This window comes from Melospiza melodia, chromosome 4, assembly GCF_035770615.1.
Source record: "Melospiza melodia melodia isolate bMelMel2 chromosome 4, bMelMel2.pri, whole genome shotgun sequence".
NCBI classification, from domain to species: Eukaryota; Metazoa; Chordata; class Aves; order Passeriformes; family Passerellidae; genus Melospiza; species Melospiza melodia.
This window is the reverse complement of record NC_086197.1, coordinates 62,067,081-62,083,084: the sequence shown is the minus strand read 5'-3', so window position 1 is coordinate 62,083,084 and position 16,004 is coordinate 62,067,081. Positions and strand designations below refer to the sequence as shown.

Sequence of the window (16,004 nt, the reverse complement as noted above, 5' to 3'; positions counted from 1 at the left end):
GTTTATTCAGGAACATGTTTTTTAATCCAAACGAAAGAGGGTGCCAAGCACTGTTATACAAGCTTCCTAAATTCATTTGGCTGACTAATGCTCCTATTCCTGCATGCTTCAAAGTAGTAAAAGAAAAACAAATCTCAGGAAGAACTGACATTCAGATCTGTATCAGCTTAAAGACATAATGCATAATATTGTCTGCTTGCTATTTAATGCAGAAGACAAATTTTGCTGAGTTCACTTAATAATGAGCAAATGAAGGGTGGAAATTAGAGGGTTGGAGCTTAGGACTTTTTTACAATAGACTATTAGCATGTTTAAATTTCAACCTCCCTAAATTTCTAAGCACTTCTTTTCATTTAGTGAATTATTTTGCATATATACAGCATATTATTAATTTAAATGTATCATGCCTGACTCCTTAGTGTCTTACTTCAGTTAGACCACAAAAGCCAGCACCTTGGTATCATACTCCCATTTTACACAATTATGAAATCTCTCTAAAGAGACAGGAATTTTTTTGGACCAACATGAAATGGTGGAAGAAATTTTCCTACACACTTTAAACCCTCCACATTACAGGCACTTTATAACATCAAACATTATATAGTATTTTATATCAGTATTGTACACTAATATAATATTTAAAGTTTAAATATATTAATTTCTTTTAAATGAAATTTTTATATCTGTGTATTACACCACATTTTCAGAATGTGTTATATACACATCATCAAGTTCATTCTTTTGTCCTGGAACAAGTCTTACAAAAAGAGCTGCTGTATGCTTTGCACAGAGTTCATTTTGTGTTTTAAACAGAGATAGATTGCCAGGACATGCACAACTTGGTTTTACAGTCTGACTTATACTGCCAGAATAACTTTTTTCCAAAAGTAATTAAGAGGTCATGTGTTACTAAACAGACCAAAGAATCTATCCAGTAATGATGTATCATGCTGCAAACATAAAAGGAAGACATACCTTGGTCTGCTGCTACGAAGCAAGCATAAGCTCATGAGAAAAGTTACAAAACAGTGTGATTCATTTAGGAGGAAAGACACTGGAAGGTCATCAGTACAAGTCATCCTGACTACATCAACTACAGAGATTCCAGCCATAGCAAATGCAGAATACAGGTCCACAGTAAGTACACTGCATACACTTCACATATCTCTAAAGCTGTATTTATGGTGCTTCTAAAAACTTCTCAAAGTATATCTAAAGAATAGATGACAGAGCTAATTGGACTAAATTTATTCTTGGTTTTAACTGTCAGTGAACTGATGTTCCTGGAGCTGATGGCAGCAGAACAAATGAAAGGCAGAAGGCCTGCTAAATAAGACACTGGGTAAGGGATTATCATCACTAAGACATTTAAGGTGACTGAAGCCAGGTTCAGTCACGTGGGATTGGCCAAGCTACAAGAACAGATATGACAGACAGACTGACATTTTCAGACTCTGACTTGAAAATGCTTAAATCTTTCTGAATGGAGGTTCGAGGGTGGCATGATTCACAATCTGTGAATTAGGTGTTGAGGTCTGAAATACAGTCTCCCTCACATTCTTAGCTCATGTGTAAGCCACCCTCAAGATTGAACAAATAAACCTTCAACAGAACAGCTTCAACAAGATAAACTAGATAGTCAGAAGCTTCCCAGAGACTTAGGATGCTACCCAAGAAAATATGTGAATGTGTGTCTGTCTCACTCTAGTGCGTATGCTCACGTAAATTTTTCTAGATTAGCTTTTCAGTCTGGATTGAATCAAAGTTGTTCACAAACTCAGAGTTAATTGCTGTAGACCATGCATGCTTCCTTTTGTGACAGCCCAGACTAAACCTGCATACTTTGCAGAGCATCAGTCTAAGCTGAAGAATGTAGCCCACCGCCTGGCCCAGCTCCAAGGCTGCCAGGACACAACACCTCTCTCTGACTTCCCAGCTCTGCTGCCTAAAACCAGTGAGAAGCCAGTGAAGGTAGAAGAAGACTGAAATAGCCAGCTGGACTCCTAGAAGTTCTTCGCTGGAACATTAACAAGTACATGTGAATGACTGTCATGCAGGTGGGAGAAAGGGTGGCTCTTGTGGCTTGGGCTAAATATGATCTTGAGGGTCCTAAACTCAATTTTCTCCATTGAGTAGGTTTTGCAGCAAAAGTGAAGAAAAACAAAAATAACCAAGTGTTCTTTAGCAGCAATGAAAGTTTAGAGCTGGGAGGTAAGTGAAAGGCTTGAGAGATCCTTCCAGGAGCACTGACCACCGTGGAGCAGCAGTTAGCTATTGGCCCTGCAATAAAGGAGCTTGCACTCAGTCCCCCAAGCCTGCAGCACATGGTCTCACTTTTACTGTTGCTTCAAGTGGTGATGAAATAGCTCGAAGATCAGCATTTACCTCCCCACTTTGCAAAACAGTGTGCTCCACAGTATGGCTGCACAGCAGTGAGAACCATAAGGGACTTCTTCAGGCAATACCTGCAGTGGTATCTTGCTGATGCTACACCTGATGCTATTTCCACCTGGCACAAAAAATTAGCTCTGCTCCACACAGCAACAATAATGGAAAAACACATATAGAGCAGAAAATTCCTAATGAGATTTAAAATCATTACTGTATTCATCTACCTTATATAATTTAAACCTGGTTTAAACAGAAACAGCAACCAATCATTCACCCAGAGGTTATTAGATAAGTGTAGGAAATCAGATGACAATTATTTTCTACACTAATATGATCCAAAGTGTTCATAAATCTGACCTCCTAAACTGGCCTTTATTCAGACATACAGTAGAATTAATGTCTTCATTATCATACTATCAATGACCTCTGATACTGTACATGCTACCAGCTTTAATAAAATAAAATACTTAACACCATTTTTGTTTTCTCATACTTTCATTCACATACTAATAGATGTCTGATACTATTTACATTTGTCAATTAGTAAAACCATCCAGCAAAGAAGCCTGTGTTTGATGTGCCCCCTGCAGCCAGTTATTTCAGCATCGGTAATATTTACGAAAAGTCAGTTTTGCAGGTTTACATATGACTGGGTTGGCAATACAAACATGGGCCAAACAACACAATTAAAAGAGAAGTGCTACTGCTTGCCACTCACCTTACATTCATCCATCTCCTTTTCCCACAAACACATGGAGAAAAACACAACCAACAAAAAACAAGCGGTTTTACAGTGTGTTTAAAAGGCTGACTAATCTCAGGTTTGGCACACCAAAGACCAGGGCGAGAACAAGCACTTTCGTTTTCATGTCAGCTCCCACAACACTCAAATGGAATTGCGTAGGGAGATTTTTCCTTCCTTTGCTTCTAATAAATGGGTGTTGTGTTTACATGCCGCATACTGAGCATTGCCCATCCGAAGCCAAGGGCTGCATCTTGCCAACTCTTAACTTTCGTACAATATGGTGATTGCATGAGCCAGCATACCATTAAATCGCATAACAAAACTTGGAGAATGGCACTGTCAGCTTGCAGAGCCGTACCTGAAGGACTGACATGCAGCGCATAAAGGGAAAAAACAGATTTCAGTGCAATGGCAAAACTGGGTCAGGAGAAGACTGGGTTACTGGCCTCACTTTAAACGACAAAGCCACGTGCTGAATAGTTCACAGAGATAAGAACTTGCAGGTGCATAATAAAAGCAGTTGAAGAAAAGAAATCAATAAAAATATCACTAAACAGTCCTTACAAAATGCTCCTCCACCCCTGAATCATTCAAGGTCATCTGCTGTTTATTCTCCATACCACTCTTCATTCCAGGATGTTCTTTCCAGCTGCAGTACTTGCAAACTGGATTCCCTTGAACAGAGTCAAAACCAAGGGAACAGAGACCTTAGTCCATTGCCTAATATGAATTGCACAGCATCTTTCTGGCTACAGCAAATTCTCTTTTCCTATTTAATGAGCAGCAGATCTATACCTGCCATGAGCTCCAAATATCTTCCAGTTCCTAGTGTTCATTTTTTTGCAGAATGAGCAAGAAAGACTGATGATCAGAAGTCACTATTTCACCTAAAATCAAGCTCACACCAAGGTATCAGATATCTGATTTGCATTTCTGATTTAGCCTGCTGACAGGAGACTAGAAGTGCCAATTTAAGTACTAACTCTTTTTCCAGGTACGGATCCACAATAATTTCTACAGAGGCTTCCACTTTAGTGACCCAAACATACAGACAGGACAACCTAAGATGGTAATTTAACTGCCAACAATAATGCACACGATCAGAGGCAGAAAGCTCTGCTGAAATCTAAGACACTTTCAATACTGAGGTTTCTAAGAGGATGTGCATCTAACTTACTGCAGGAGATCAAGTGCCTGAACCATGTATCTGTGATACCTTATCAGCCTTCAGAGCTACCCTACAGGTGACCCCTCTTTGCAACATATTTCTTAGTAACTTAATCCTATTTAGGTTGTCTTCAAATCACACAAAGAGCAAGCTAATCAGAAAACTGCTACATGTTTTTGCAAGATCATATCACACTGGCATCACTAACCCTGTTTTATTCAAATTGTAAAAGGCTGTCCAGACATCAGTGACATTTTATTTGTTGTCATATTAGCATGCAAAAGGACATAAACTCACTTCTGATAATAGTTTTAATTACTAAGTACTTAAGCCTACAAATCCTCTCATCCAAGTAATCCTTCAATAAGATTAATTCATGGAAATAGCCTCATTGAAAAAGGATTTGTATGACTGAACCCTAAATGCTTAATCACTTCTTTAAGGAAATCATGACTTATAAAGAAAAATCCAGGTGTTGGTATGTTTAAAACAGGGGGGTTATGTGTCCATCAAAGCACGGAGTTTCATAAACATCACTTCTAGGACTGACACTGTTGGGGAATGTGCTCCTGCAGTTCCTGTGGTTTCTCAGGTTAAGACTGATTTAAACAAACGGACCAACTTGCTCACATTGAGTCTAGTGCTCAACAGGACTCTTCTTTCAGCACTTTCGTTGTGCTGATGTATGACTCAGCTACTCCTTCAGCTGCACTACTTATATATTATCACTGTGCAACATCACCTCAAAGATCAAAATCCCTGATTTATTTTAAACAATATCCAGGCATAACCAAGTGTTTGCAAGGCTCAGCAAGTGTGTGGTTCTTGCTTTCTGTACTATGTCTATTGCAGAATATTTTATTGTAAGAAATATTAACCTTTTTCCCAGTTTTCTGATCTTGTTCTTTCCATTATGACAGTTACCAGTCTAGACAGTGACTGAAGTAGCCACAGAGAGCATATAGATTAAGATGTACTTTATAATGTGTCAAGTGCCCTCATGGGCTAAAGCTCTCTTCCTTGTACCCCCTTCACTTGCTCGCTCTCTTTGCGCAGGGTCTTCATGGTATTGATGGCAAGTCTTCTTGAAGTATGTCCTGCTCTGATCCCCTTGGAATGATGAATGGTTTGGTATCACATTTGTTTGCTACTCCTTCAAATGTAGGAAACAACCCCTTGGAGAACTAGGAGTCTGTCAGTGCCTCCAAAAAGCAGGAAGCATAACTGCTTGAAGGCTGACAGATGCTTCACCACCATGACAAGAAGCTGCTCCACAGGCTGCAGCTTGTGAGCCCCTGAGTCAAGCCAAATGGTCCTGAATGCCAAGACTGTCTGTCTTTCCCAGTTTACTGGGAGAGATGGATTGTTCCTGCTTTGCTCTGAATTTGCAAAAGTAGTCTGTTGACTTTTATAAGTTTACAGTTCAAATGTAATAAAATGCTTCACTGCTTCCACTCATAAATCCTCATTCGTAAACACATAAACATGACTCTCATACTTTAAGAGACCCTTCACAATTAATAATCTATTCAGTACATTTAAATAATTGTGTATACAGGATCTGAAACATCTTTGTTCAAGGTATCTATAGTAATCTAATGTGAATAACAGCAATGGATACACATTGCTAAAATTCAGACCTGATAACTTAAGATAAAACCCCAGTGTACATCAGAATCATAAAAACTAAGTCTCCAAGTTTTAAGTCCTTTAACATGGGTACATTCTCCAGTGCTTCGGTCAGGTGAGATTTAAATATTTCAGAATGTGAGTATCTCTAATTCCTCTCATCTCTTGAAAAATTATTTAACTACCCAAAATACTTTGCTAAGATCTTTTTTTAAAATATGTTTTATCTCTTTTCCAGCGACTTCTGAAGTGTCTTCACCGGTGTGTAGGTGACCCAGCAATTGCCAAGAAACAGACGAAGGCAAAAAGTATCTCGCTTCTAACGCAGCAATGTAGGAGGAGGGAAAAGCCCCCAGCGCAGAGGCAGCGGTGTGCGTGTCCATGCATTGTTCTCTCCCGGAGCAGTCCTGGCTCTCGCTGGGGTCTGCCCGGGAAGAGGGCATCGGCACCTTGCAAAGTCCAGCCTTTAACTTTCTCCCGTTAGAGTTTCCTTGAGCCACTTCTTGCTACAATTTTCCACTCATGTCTGTCCCTTGCTTCCTTCTAAAAAACGCACAGCGCAGTGACTGAAATCTCTACAGAACCTGCAGAGATACTGGCAAGGGCCCCCGCAGCGGCACTGAGCGGCACTTCCCGGCGGGATGCGGGAGGGCGAAGGGCGAAACGCCGGGGTTCCCACAGCACCCGCCCGCGACACCGGGAACCGCAGACACTGCACTGCTGCCCCCCATTATTTCATGTTCTCGCACTCGTCAGGGAAACACAGACAACTGATTTACTACGGCAATTTTCCCCAGTGCCTTCCGAGATCTCCCGAGGCTCGGCCGCTGGTCCGGCCGTTTGCTGCAACTTTTCCACGGGCTGCGGAACGCCGAGAGCAAGACCGGGCGATATTATTTTTTCTCCCCCTCACCTCGCTCCCCCAGCCCGTTCCCCGGCGGCAGCGGCTCCCACCGCCGGCGGGTCCCCCCCGCCCGCCTCTCGGACAGCCCGGGAGCCGCCGCCCCCGCGGACGCGCACTGCCCGCCGGCGGCTGCCCCGGCCCGCGCCCCCTCCGCGCCCGCGGCCCCAGCCCCGGCCCCGGTGCCGGTCCCGCTCCGCCGGGAGCCGCGGGGCAGCCCCGCCCGCGGGCAGGTGGGTACCCCGCCGCCGCCCGGCCGCACTCACTTGTGCCTTCTTCATAAGGAACGGCAGCGCTGCAGTCCAGCCCAGCCGGCCGTGTGCAAACTCCCTTCAGCGGAACTGTAGCTCCAGCATAATGCAGCAGCCGATAGTCCACGCATTGGGGTTGCCCACGGCGAGCCCCGCGCTGCCTCCGCCCGTCCCGCCGCCGCTCCGCGCGCCCCGCTGCGCCCCCTCCCCACGGCCTGAGCGTCCGCGCTCACTGAAGCCACCGCCGGCCCCCGGCCAGGTCTTTTATATCTCCGATCTGCCTCCAACCGCGGCGGCGGCGGCAGCACAGGCAGGACACGCCTTTCCCCTCCCTCCCGCCCTCCCGGAGGACCGGGAGCCCAGGCAGACCCTGCGGGGCGGGGGAAACCCGAGTTAACTCGGGGCAAGTTGGAGGCAGGAACAAGCCGAGCCTGCCCCTCGCCAGCGCCGGAGGGGAGCGGGGCCGCGGGCGGGCGGGGATGCGCAGGGGGTGTGGGCATGCGGGGCGGGGGGCGCCGGGTGCCGGCCCCGGGGCTGGGCGCAGCGGGCTCCTCCCGGCCGGTGCCGGGGCGTCCGCCGTGCCCGGACGGGCGATCCCAGCCGATCCCCCCGCAGGGAGCGGGGCGGGGGTCGCCGGCCCTGCCCGAGGGGGCTCTGGCAGCGTGCAGGGAAGCCGCACGCCGCCGCGGCGTTCGAGGTCGGCCAGGCTGCGGGCGCCGAGCCCAGTCCTTGGGTTGGGTCCCCCGGCCACGCTGGGGAAAAGGGGGGTGCCCCCCGGCTGAACCCGCCGGCCCGGGCCGCGGCGGGGAGGGCAGCGGGCTCGGAGGCTGGCGGCGCTCCCGAACGGTGCCCGGTGCTCCCGGCGCAGCAGCCGCCGCAGCGGCGCGCACGGCCGAGGTGGCAGCCCTGGGCTTGTCATTGCCATTCCAGGGCTGCTTTCCCATACTCGGTGAATGCAAGTTAAGCACTGGGATAAGCATTTCAGCTGGAGCTTAGAAACTCCTGTACCTGCTCCAGACACAGAAAAAATTGTTGAGCAGTGCCTCCTAACGCTTCTTCAAAGGTGATCCTGCGGGTCTTTTTACATGCTGTTACAATTTGCATCCCGTGTAAATAATGCATTAGTGTTGGGTGTGGAAAAGCGACTTTGACTTACTGCTTGGAGTCTTCTGGCCAATCCATCATAGCAGTAACCACAGAATTTTAGTCCTCTTTAGAGAATGCAACTCCTAAGGTTAATACGAATTAAATATTGGGTATGAATTAAATGGAATGCAGAGCAGTTTATGGAACTGGTATCTCCTGAAACAGCCATACTAGGTGGAAGTTTAAAGAACATTAAAATGAAGGAAGAATAGTCTGACCCAGTCAATGGTCATTTCCTGAAGGAGATTAGAGTGTACAATAAGAGATTTCATTAGAAAGTCAGTCTAATATTCTTCTGGAATTAATGATAAGTTTTTGTAAAGACTTGATTTCTGCCAAAGCAAAGGTGAGCTGTTCAGGTACAGAAAGGTTTTGAAGTCATCCCCAACTTTGCTATATATTTGGATAAACATCTAATATAATTTTTCAGATAAAAATCTGATATAATTTTGCTTCTGCATCAAATCCAGGAAAATGGGTCAAAAATTTTCTTTTACATCATGACAATACTGATGGATTGATTCCCTTTTTGTCAGTTTTATTTTGCATTTCATGATTATTACTGAGCTGAATTTGTCAGACTTTTATATGCATGTAGAAATAGTCTCTGCCTTTAAAGCAATAGGTAAGCAGTGAAAGGGAGGAAGCCTGTAACAACAAAAGAAATCAAGGACCTCATTCACTGAAAGGGTGGTTTGTGTATCATCTAGCAGTGATCAACCAAATCACTTTCACTGTCTACACATTTAACTAAATAGAGCCAGGAAATTAAAATGTTATGGCATATTTTCTCCTTAGAACAGATGACCAGTTTAGTCTCCTGGGGAGAAGGCCTGGAAAGTGTGAAAGAGCAGTCTGTCACAGCAGTTACCAACCTTATGGAAAATGCTTCTGGTCTTTCTCTGTGTTGAACTCTATCACAGTTCACCATTAGTCATGACAGGAAAAATTTTGTGGATGCCCTGTATCCAGTTACATTATTGGTAACTGTGCAGAGTGAATAACACTCTTGGGCATAATTAAGTTTCTTTACCACCCTGGCATCATGCACACTTTCTCTCCCCCCTTTCCCAATCCGACTACTTGAACCTGCCCTTGTGTTTAATCCCAACTATAGTGAAGTAGTGCCCTTTTCATCTCTTTCTTTTGTGTTTGCAATTTTCAAGTGTATTACTGCTGACACTGTCTGTCCTCAGTTTGGTTTGGGAAGGCTGGTCTGAACTTCTATGAAGTTCAGAATTTAATAGTTTAAATCATTAATATCTTGCGTCTGGATCCCATAGGAAAGCATGTTTTTATTAGTCTTGCCCATTTCCAACATAGTACCAACTTTTCATTTCCTAGAGGTGAGAAGTGATTAGCCATGGACTGTTAGTGCATTGACTGGTAGCTTTCCAAAGCCAACTGCAAACCACGTTTAGTCTTCTACAGCCTACCTTATTTGCATTTCTAAATGCTTGGGGGTGAACACAGGCCCTGTCATAGTTTTGTACAAACCTGTTCCTTCACAGGGAAGATATGGAAAACAGTGCTAGTTATGCCAGCTCTTCACAGGATTTAGTTCCACCCATTCAGCAGGATTGTCCTCACCAGGAATACTGTTTGACCTGTATGGAAATGCCACCAACTGAAAATTAAGCCTTTCCAGTCTAACATGAATGGAAAAGCCTCACCATCTTTACCAGCTGAGAAATGGCTGTTAAATGGCTCTTAAAATGTTTTTTTAGTCTGTAATTTTATGGAATATCTGCTGTGCTTTCCACAGCTTCAGCTCTGCACTCATTCTGTTGCTAGCTTGGCTGCTGGCTGGAACAGCTGGAATTTGGGAATATGCAGGATGACATCCAGCCTCGGCCGCTGAGATTGCTGGATTAAAAACTGTTCTGTGTCAACTTGGAAAATTGAAAAAATTTCTCCTATGAAACCATTTAAGCTGTGGAGGCAATCACCAGTGTGTGAGTATTAGAAAGACAGCATACTAATCCCGGCCAATCGGTTACAGCCTGAGCATGTGGGCGCTTTGCTGGCACAGAGACCTGGCCTGTAGCATCAGCTCAGTTAAATCCCCTCTCACCAGTCTTTTTTAATGACAGAGTACTAAGTACACACATTCCTAACCTACTTCAGACAGACAGAATTGAAAAAATTATATTTAAAATGGAGGTATGTAGAGCCAAGAAACTCAAAAGATGGCCTCAAACTTCTTTAGGTTTTATTTACAGAAGTATGTGATTGTAGTGGAATGACTTTCTACAGAAAAGACAAACCTTGCAAGATTTGCAGAAAGCTACATTAATTTCTTTGACATTGAGGAAATACATTGGGATAACTATTTCCCTAAGAAGACTTTTATCTTTGATACCACAAAATGTTCTAGGTGTTATTCTGTGATTGTGAACTGTACATTCTAATTTCGGAGCACAACCAAAACCAATATTTAATATTCAGTCAAAGCACATATTTTGAATTTTTAATTGAGCCTTATGTTCAGCAGTTACAAAGGGACTGTTAGTTTATTCTAAGGATTGTACATCTTTTGTGCTGTATACAAGTGACAGGGAACTTCTGCTGATATTCAATATCACTGGTCAGTAAGTGAACAAATGACTCAATCAATACTTACTCCACGGGGACATGCACACCCCCACAGAGCCACTTTTTATCTCATTGAGCACCATAAGAGCACAGGATTCAGGTGTATTTTTTTCATTCACACAACCTGCCTCTAAAGATTGATTTACAAGAAGTGGTTTCCATGTAACTGATTCTTCGTAATATATTAGTGCAGACTCAGATTTTAAGGATAATTAAGTTATTATATGGTAAAATCACAGTTCATTTGGCAGAGTAGTTGGCAGACAGCTGTAAGGACTTAAAGAGCACAGTTGCCTGTCTCAAACACTGTTAGGGCCACAGGAGGACTTTTTTATGAGATAAGCACAGAATAAAGCAACAGGATGGCACTGACTCCAGGCCTGGTGGAGGTGAGATCCTGGTTCATGCATCCGGACAAAAATTCCCTCTGTGGCAAACTGTAAAGAGGCAACTTCTCACACACATATCACTGGCCAAACAAGGGCCACCTCAAGTTATGGGACAGATGACATCTCTGACCACCAACAGCCACTGAAACCCCCTGAAAATGCCTTCGTGGATGCTTGGAATTTAGACTGTAAATTAAGCCACCACAGGGAACTAGAGATAAGAAAAAGATGGGTTTATCTTGGACCAAGGGGGAGCTTAACAAGCTGGGGGAGAAGAATCTATCACTGATAATGGACGTAAAGAATGCAGAACTTACAGACCACAAGGAAAGCCAACTCAGCAGCTGTGCTGAAATCAGCTCAGACTGGGTAAAAGTTAATTTTGGCAGGGGGAGGTAGCAATCACTGACTATCAACTCATCAACTCAAGAAACCCACTTAGAAAAAAAGACTGAGCACAGGACTAAGCAACTGTAGAAGTGAGGGAATAATTTAACCAATAGAATGAGAGAATTTTGTAGCCAATATGTATTGCTTTGTTTCTTAAAACGTACAAATAGTGAAGTTTTGAATGACCTTAGAAACCCTTCCACAGAGAAGCCCAGGGTGAAGAAGGACAAACAGAAATACCCACTGGATCCATGGGTGGTGACTATTTTCTGCTTGAACTGTCTCTCTCTTCTCCCACCCCATGCCTCTTTTCTGTTTCTTTCTATCTCTCTAATTTACATTCATTGATAAATCAAATCTGTGTTAGTGACTTTGGCATGTTTGTACCTTAATTCAGGCAGGGGCATCTCTCACTAATCAGATCTTAACACCAGCTGAGGGAAAATGCAATATTCTGGATGAACAGAGATATCTCTGAAGGAAAAAAAATTGATTGAAATTCAATTATTTATTATAATGACAGAATTTGTAGCTCAGTGTCTCATTATGATGCTTCTCCAAACCCATCTAAATGGAAAAATAATCAAGCAGTACATCATAGGAGTGGAGCCAGGGAGCTTCAAACTATCAGAAATCTGTTCAAGAAGTGCCAGTGAAGAAGGCTGGAGTTCCATGATTGTGTGTGAGATTTATTTGTCCAGAAGCAGATATGGAGACAAGCAGGTAGAAAAAGCTAGAGTGTAGTCTTTGTTGTCAGTAGAAGGAAGGTGGGATTTGTTTATTTGAGTATGATCCTGGTCTGAAATACTGATGGAGTAAAGGAATGATGGACTTTTATTGGAAGTTTAAAAGTGCTTCTGTCTATTTAGTTTAATTAGCATGCAAAGGATACTCTGTTTTACTAAGAGAAATTTTTGGCAAGGAAGACAAGCCCAAAATAGGAAGTTGCACTGATGCTGTTCAAACTCAATCAGAGCCTGTAAAAATATAGTTGTAGATAGTAAAAAGTAACCATTATCTGACCTACATGGAATCTTTTTTCTACTATTCTTTCAGTATGCTACAGTTTTAGCCTCTGAAGATCTCACTGGTATGGGTGGATTCTCAGCTAAGAAAAGAAACTCGAAGAACAAAACCTGGGAAAAGCTGATGCTGCTTAAGTTTTCTGATCCTTGGCAATCCCCTTTTGGCTTCGAGTGACCCTCATGATGTTCACAGATGTTAGCAGAAACGTGAAGCTCCTTGAAACTCGTGTAAAATTTTTCAGCCACTAAAGTTCCAAGAAGATCAGAGGACAGCAGCATTTCAAAGATTTTTTTGGTCTTAACTCTCAGAGTTTTCTTCACATGTGTGCCAAGAGGGATCGGAATCTGGGATTGCACTAAAAAACACTAGTCTTTTGAAGAATTACTTATGTGTGTGCTCCTGAAAGATCAGGGCATGACTCTGTTTCCTTCTGTTGGGGGGGAGGTAACAGGGATAAATGCTGTTCATCCAACTCTGATTCTCGGCATTTAAAAGGAGACTGGAGTATACCTGAGGATGGACAGATCAGCTGTTTTCCAAGCCTCAGGGCTGTGTACACCATGCTGTGGTAGTTGCTAGTGGTTATGTTCAACAGTGTTCAGCATGACTCAGTTTACCAGAGAACAATCAACACCATTTTTCTTTCTGAAATGATGGTATACTGAAACCACAAGGACGATTTGCTCTTCCTTGCAGAGTTTTTTGTGTTGGGTTTGGTTAGAGTTTTGGAGAGCAGTGCTCAAATCTCTGATCAGCAGATGCAGTTTTTAGCCCTAACTCTGAAAACTATTATCTAGCTGAAGTTTACCAGTCATCAGCTGAGGGGTGTCCCCAGAGATGTTGAATGAAAATAGAGCAGTTATTGTATTCTGCAGATAGCAATTTCTTCAGAGCGCTGTAGTTAATGTGCCCACATCTTCCAAGGAGCATATCCAAGGAGAGTATAAAACACACTGCCTACAGCAATCACAAGGACTTATAGTTACTGTATTAAATAACCATTATTTGCCCAACATTCACATGATTTTTCACTTTCTTGGCATTTCCTTTGTTTTCCAATTAGTGAGAAAAATAAGATAATTATGCGCTTCAATCACCAAGCCCGGCAACATTGGAGGTAGGCAGGTTCAAGCTGATACATCCCCTTGAACGACTACAGTGCAACTTGATGTTTATTACAGGACAGGACAACCACTGCTTATTACATCTAAAATTCATGTTTTCTGCCTTTCATGAGATCATGCCTAATGTATAAATTATGGCTATACAAGCTCAATAAAAGGTGCTACTTTGCTTGTACAATTCTTTTTCCAAAGAAAACAGTTTATAATTTGTACCATAATAATGTAGCTCCTTGTTATATTCACATTTTGATTCCAGTAATTTGGAAGTGATAAATGTATGAGAAATAAATATCTCTGTTCCTAGATTTGTTGCCTACATCTCTTGATTTGCATTGGTCTGTGTCATCTTAGTTACAGTAATTACAACCCTAGGGAGTTTCACAATAAAATGGGTTCATTTGGAAACAAAATGCTGTGTAAGTGGTATTGGATGTAAATATTCACTGTTTACAGGGAAAGCTGAGACTTTCCTCTTCCATGAAAAATTGACATTTTTTTCCTTAAAATTCATTTAGTCTGAAGGAAGGGGGAGGTATACAGTATCATGTAGAGTGACCTCACAGCCATATCATGTCATCACTTTTCTCTTTATTTTATAAATTCTGGTTGTGTTAGGACTATAGCAAGGATTAAAACATAGGTAGGAGTAGGACTTCCTAGGCTTGATTCATGCCATCTAGAAGAGCTGCATCATTCAGTCTTTGGTTTGAACATTTATCCATTTTCAGCATAAAATGAGTTAACCTTCTTGCTCTTGTTCATCTATGGGAATGTTTCTTTAGAATTTGACTCATCTCGTGGTTGGAAACCATCTTTTAATTTGAAGCCTAATATATTCATTGTTAATTTATACCTGTTTGTTCTTGGGCTGAAGTTCTGCTTTACCGTAAATAGCTTTTTCCTTTCTCTACTGCTTTTTGATCCTCCTCCTCAGCCTACTGACAATATGTACACTAATAAATGAAACAGAGACCAAGCCTGAGCTCAAGTACTGGCATGCAATGGTCTCTGCAGCTTAACTTTTAGCACTCATTTTGGCATGTGTTCAGTCCAGCCAGCATTGTGATCTCCAGGCCTGAGCTCAGAGGAAGAGTGCAAGCCAGGGCCTGTTTTGAGCACGCAGTTTCTGGGGAAGGAAGAAAGTTTTGCTGTGTGGATGCAAACCATCCTCTGCCACTCACCCTGGGGCCAGAGAATGTGTCCAGGCCTAGAGCCGTGGTTTGGACTTTCTCTTCTAGAGAAAACACTATAAATAGTATTTTCAAATTATACTGAGAAAAAAAAAAAAAGCTGGTAAAACAGATGTTCAGGAAATACCCAACCACAGCACCTGTGCTGTAAAAGCCAACCTTAATTCTGGAATTTCCTCTGTTTTGAGGTTTGGAAATTCAATCAAAGCATTCTATTAACAAGAAGAAAGGGAAGAATGCAGAAATGACCTTATGCTGAAGGATTCTCTCCCATACTAAGGTGCTCTGCTCTTGGAGCTCACTGAAGCAATGAGGTCCTGCTGTACTGACAAGGTGTTATGGTGCGCTGAGGAATGGTCATCATCCTGCATTACTTCAAGGAAACACTTGGCTAAAGCTTCTAAAGTGCTGAAGAAGGGAGGATGGGGAGACCAGTCAGGGAATCTACATCCTTTGCAGGATAAAGAGAGAGGAAAGGTAGAAAGTTAAGGATTTTTTCCATTTACAAGGAGTCACTGTCACTCAGGTGTTTTCAGTGCTGCTCTGGAGAGACACTGTTCAAAACAGAGGTCTGGTAAGAGTGATAAGAAATGTCTGAAAATAATTTTTTGTCCAATAGTTTAAATCACACAAACTGATGGTTCAGCTTACAGCATAATGAAATACAGAACTAAACTCTTTTAGTTTGACTTTCATTTTCATTAAGATAGCAGCACTAATCCATGCAAAACCCTGAGATCTGACAGGATACGTCATCAAGAAATGTGAAGACGACATGTTTCTCCCACCTTTCAGTTTGAAAATAATGCAAAATGTAGAGCTGTGATACATGAATTAGCCTAAGTCATTTCTCAGATGGATTTCATGTGGGGTTAATGATCATATTTTATAGAAAACATGCCACTTGCACATTGAAAGGATGATGTATTTTCCTGTTCATCTTTCTTAAGATTTTGTGTAAGAGTGGTAGTTCTCATTTAATACATTCAATCTGTGAAACGTACTCATTTAATACCTTTAATAAGTAATTCACTCATTTTAAAAAGTGGTTAATAAAAA

General features: G+C 42.5%; 1 protein-coding gene across 2 annotated transcripts in view; it reads right to left on the bottom strand.

Annotated features, from left to right (window-relative positions):
* Window positions 1-7,253, bottom strand: part of KITLG (KIT ligand) — a 53,762-nt gene extending 46,509 nt beyond the window's left edge. For both annotated transcript variants that reach the window (XM_063154927.1, XM_063154928.1), the window contains exon 1: window positions 7,101-7,253. In XM_063154927.1, coding sequence (XP_063010997.1) covers window positions 7,101-7,115 — 15 coding nt within the window. In that variant the 5' untranslated portion in view covers window positions 7,116-7,253. The remainder of the gene's footprint in view (window positions 1-7,100) is intronic.
* Window positions 7,254-16,004: the final 8,751 nt, after the last annotated feature.